The sequence below is a fragment of the Pyxicephalus adspersus genome, chromosome 3 (genome assembly GCF_032062135.1).
Source record: "Pyxicephalus adspersus chromosome 3, UCB_Pads_2.0, whole genome shotgun sequence".
NCBI classification, from domain to species: domain Eukaryota; kingdom Metazoa; phylum Chordata; class Amphibia; order Anura; family Pyxicephalidae; genus Pyxicephalus; species Pyxicephalus adspersus.
Window position 1 is genome coordinate 22037403 of NC_092860.1, and position 3992 is coordinate 22041394.

General features: G+C 46.5%; 1 protein-coding gene across 1 annotated transcript in view; it reads left to right on the plus strand.

The window, feature by feature from the left end:
• The first annotated feature begins 1791 nt into the window (after positions 1 to 1791).
• ACOX1 (acyl-CoA oxidase 1) overlaps positions 1792 to 3992 on the plus strand; it is a 20289-nt gene continuing 18088 nt past the window's right edge. Inside the window, exons 1-2 of the mRNA XM_072403220.1 lie at positions 1792 to 1952; positions 3823 to 3982. Of these exons, the coding sequence (XP_072259321.1) occupies positions 1844 to 1952; positions 3823 to 3982 (269 nt within the window). The 5' untranslated portion in view covers positions 1792 to 1843. The remainder of the gene's footprint in view (positions 1953 to 3822; positions 3983 to 3992) is intronic.

Sequence of the window (3992 nt, forward strand, 5' to 3'; positions counted from 1 at the left end):
ACATTCTTCCCAACAGCCAGCAATGCAGGAGGCATTTGTCCCATTGACCATAACATATTAATATACTGTGAGCTGGGGATGTAGTAATTATAGGAGGATTCATGAAGACCAGAATTTTATATTACCCCCCTAGTGTTATTCCCAAATGTGACTCGGGGTCACATACTCCATGCAAAAAGCGGTAATCCCGAGTCAAATTTGGGGTTGCGTAAAACATAAAAAAACACTTACATTGATCCACTGGTGTCCCCCGGCATCCTGCTGGTCCCTGTAGCTCCTGGGGACTTGTCTTCTCTCTCCGATCTCCAGCCAGTGACTGCAGACCATCTCCGGGGTTTCCTGGTGACGTCGGTGCCGCGGGAAATTCAAATAATTTTGTATTGGGTTCAATCTAAAATAGCTGTATTGAGTCCAATACAAAGAAATCTTTGAATAATAAATATATAATTTTATTATGCATGCTACTGTATAGTTATATTACAGGTTTCACAATTTTTTAACAGATTTTTGTGTTTTTTTTATTTAAAGTTTATTAAATTTATTAAATATTGGACATCATTCGGTGAGTTATGCCTAAGAATTATAGCCTACAATGTAAAATAAATTTCCATGCAAAATAATGTAACACGGTAAGGGGGGGTTAAAGGATTCCATATTAAAAAGGTTAAGAAACACTGCTCTATACCAGCTCAAAGTATTTCTTAACAAGTTTTTTTTCTGGGTAGACCCCAATCAAATCTTACCTTCCAAAAGTCCTCACAGTGGATCCAGCAGGTACTTTTCCTGAGCTAATGTCCCAAAGGTACTGATACTCTGCAGGAACAGGCAACATCCTGTTAAAAAAAAAAAAAATTTAAATCAGCCATTTATTTTATCAATAAAAAATCTTTCATCTGCACAGTGCGAGGTCGGGAGAGAGCGGAAGAAGAACCCAGAAGAAGAGAGGAGATTTCGGTGCCGGGTGGAGGGCAGATACCAGAACGACACGGGACCCGATAGAAGAAACCGCCCCCCCCCAGGATGTTTATCAAGCAGATCTGGGCCTGCAATGGGAAAGTGGCAGGTTCTGGCATCATGACATCACTATGGGGATTTCTTCCCCTTTGAGTGACACGCGGCCCCCCGCGCATGTGTGGTTTGCATTCCGGACATGGCGCATGTGCACTCGCTTCTATTACAAGCCTTTTAAAAAAAGATTCATATTAATGGTCCGCAGGATTTAAATTGATGAGTTTAGTGGTCCGTGAGGTGTGAAAGGTCGGCAACCGCTGTGTGTGAACGTAACCCCAATCTCTTCAACTTGCAGCAGAACCATTAAATGATTATTTTATAGTCACGTAGTTACTGCATGAGGTTTATGGGTATTACAAGAGCTTTGTGCAGACCAACACCACCGAGATCTTTATTTGTATTCTTCTCTCTCCCTGTCAGGACTGCGACTATAAAATGAAGGTCTGCAGTACTTTAGAAGCCAGGTAATGATTGACATACCAGGACTAAACTTTTATTACTATACCTGCAATATTGTACGCAGTATACTATATGAGACATTGCAGTGATACATAAACGTAGATATTAGCCTGACTTCTCTCTGCAGGTTACACCTGGATTCCCTGGCAGCGGCCATTTTCTTGTAGAGCGCCCCTTACCTGAGGCAACCCCACTGCGCGCCTCTCAGCAGTCTGCGCGTGGAATGAGGAGCAGAGCATGCCGGGAGTTGTAGTGGGACGGCTTGGTTCCGCCTTCTCTGGTCATGTGATGGATGGAGGGCAGGGCCAGGATTGTCACATGTAAATCAGGGCAAAGGGCACTTGCTGGCAGTTGCAGAGGTGACAGCTGAGAGATGAATCCAGACCTGAGCAGGGAGAGGGCCACAGCCTCCTTCAGCCCGGAGACCCTCACTTACATTCTAGATGGGGGCCCCGAGAGGACTCGCAGGAGGAGGGAGATTGGTAGGGCTGAGTGTATGGGATGTGGGTATGGAGTGGACAGAGGAGGAATGCACCTGTGTGTGTATATGGAGGGAGGAGGGATTCACCTGTGTGTATGGAGGGGGACCGAGAAGGGATTCACCTGTGTGTACGGAGGGGGGACAGAGGAGGAATTCACCTGTGTGTAGAGAAGGGATTCACCTGTGTGTATGGAGGGAGGAGGGATTCACCTGTATGTATAGAAAGGATTTACCTGTGTGTATAGGAAGGAGGGTGCTGGGGTGGTGTAAGGTGCCTGTGCATAGAGGGGGTGGAATGACAGCTATAATTTAATGGAGGGGTACAGTGTGCTCCTCCAAATCTTCCCCTACCATGCACACTGTGCGCTTCTATTACAGGAAGTGAGGGCCAATCAAATGTAGGGGTACAGTGTGTGCATTGAAAAGCGAGAATGGGAGGGCCAATCAAATGTAGGGGTACAGTGTGTGCATGGGGGAAGGAGAATGGGAGGACCAATCAAATGGAGGGGTACAGTGTGTGCATTGAAAAGTGAGAATGGGAGGGCCAATCAAATGGAGGGGTACAGTGTGTGCATGGGGGGAGGAGAATGGGAGGACCAATCAAATGGAGGGGTACAGTGTGTGCATGGGGGAGAGAGAATGGAAGGACCAATCAAATGTAGAGGTACAGTGTGTGCATGGGGGAGAGAGAATGGGAGGGCCAATCAAATGGAGGGGTACAGTGTGTGCATGGGGGAGAGAGAATGGAAGGACTAATCAAATAGAGGGGTACAGTGTGTGCATGGAGGAAGGAGAATGGTAGGACCAATCAAATGGAGGGGTACAGTGTGTGCATGAGGGAGAGAGAATGGGAGGGCCAATCAAATGGAGGGGTACAGTGTGTGCATGGGGGAGATAGAATGGAAGGACCAATCAAATGGAGGGGTACAGTTCAAATGGAGGGGTACAGTGTGTGCATGGAGAAAGGAGAATGGTAGGACCAATCAAATGGAGGGGTACAGTGTGTGCATGGAGAAAGGAGAATGGGAGGGCCAATCAAATGTAGCGGTACAGTGTGTGCATGGGGGAGAGAGAATGGGTGGGCCAATCAAATGGAGGGGTACAGTGTGTGCATGTGGGAGAGAGAATAGAAGGACCAATCAAATGGAGGGGTACAGTGTGTGCATGGAGGAAGGAGAATGGTAGGACCAATCAAATGTAGGGGTACAGTGTGTGCATGGGGGAGAGAGAATGGAAGGGCCAATCAAATGGAGGGGTACAGTGTGTGCATGGAGGAGGGGAAGGTGAGAGCAATCTAACAGAAGGGTACAACTTGTGTACAGGAGGAGGGAGATTTGTAGGGCTAGTCTATGGGAAACGTGTATGAAGGAGGGGGCGATCTATGCCTGTGTGTATAGGAAGAGGGAGCTCGGTAGGGCCGGTGCATAGGACAGGCATTGTGTAGTTGGCGTTGAAACACATCTTTATCTAGGGGGATTGGTATGGCTGATCTGTAGGTAGGTTGCATTGTGTGGAGCACATCTAAGGACCTGTGTGCAGGTATATTCAGATCAATTCTTACATTCCAGGTCTAGATCAGTGATTTGGAGGCTAGCCCATGTGAATGGGCTTCCAAATGCACCAATAATATGCATGTACTGGCATTATATGTCGGACAAGTGTGCTGGGTATGGCTGAATAACATGCTTTGCCACACCTTATTCATGTGAATGTAAAAAAAAAGCCAGACTGCGCGTTGAGTTTAAATCAGCTGGTTTGATGCACGCAGCATGTATTTAGCTGATTGTCACTGAAAGATAAATGCTTTAGGTAGGCTGCCTTTCCATTTTATAGTTCAGTATGAAATAATTTATTCTTTAATTCTTTTTTAGAGAGCCTCGTGATCAATGACCCCACCTTTCAAAATGAGGATCCTAATTTCTTGTCCCGCAGTGAGCGGTATGAGCTGGCCATCAAGAAGAGTTCTCAGATGGTTAGGAAGATTAGAGAACATGGCATATCCGACCCCGAGGAGATCTATTGGTTCAAGAGGTGGGTCGTC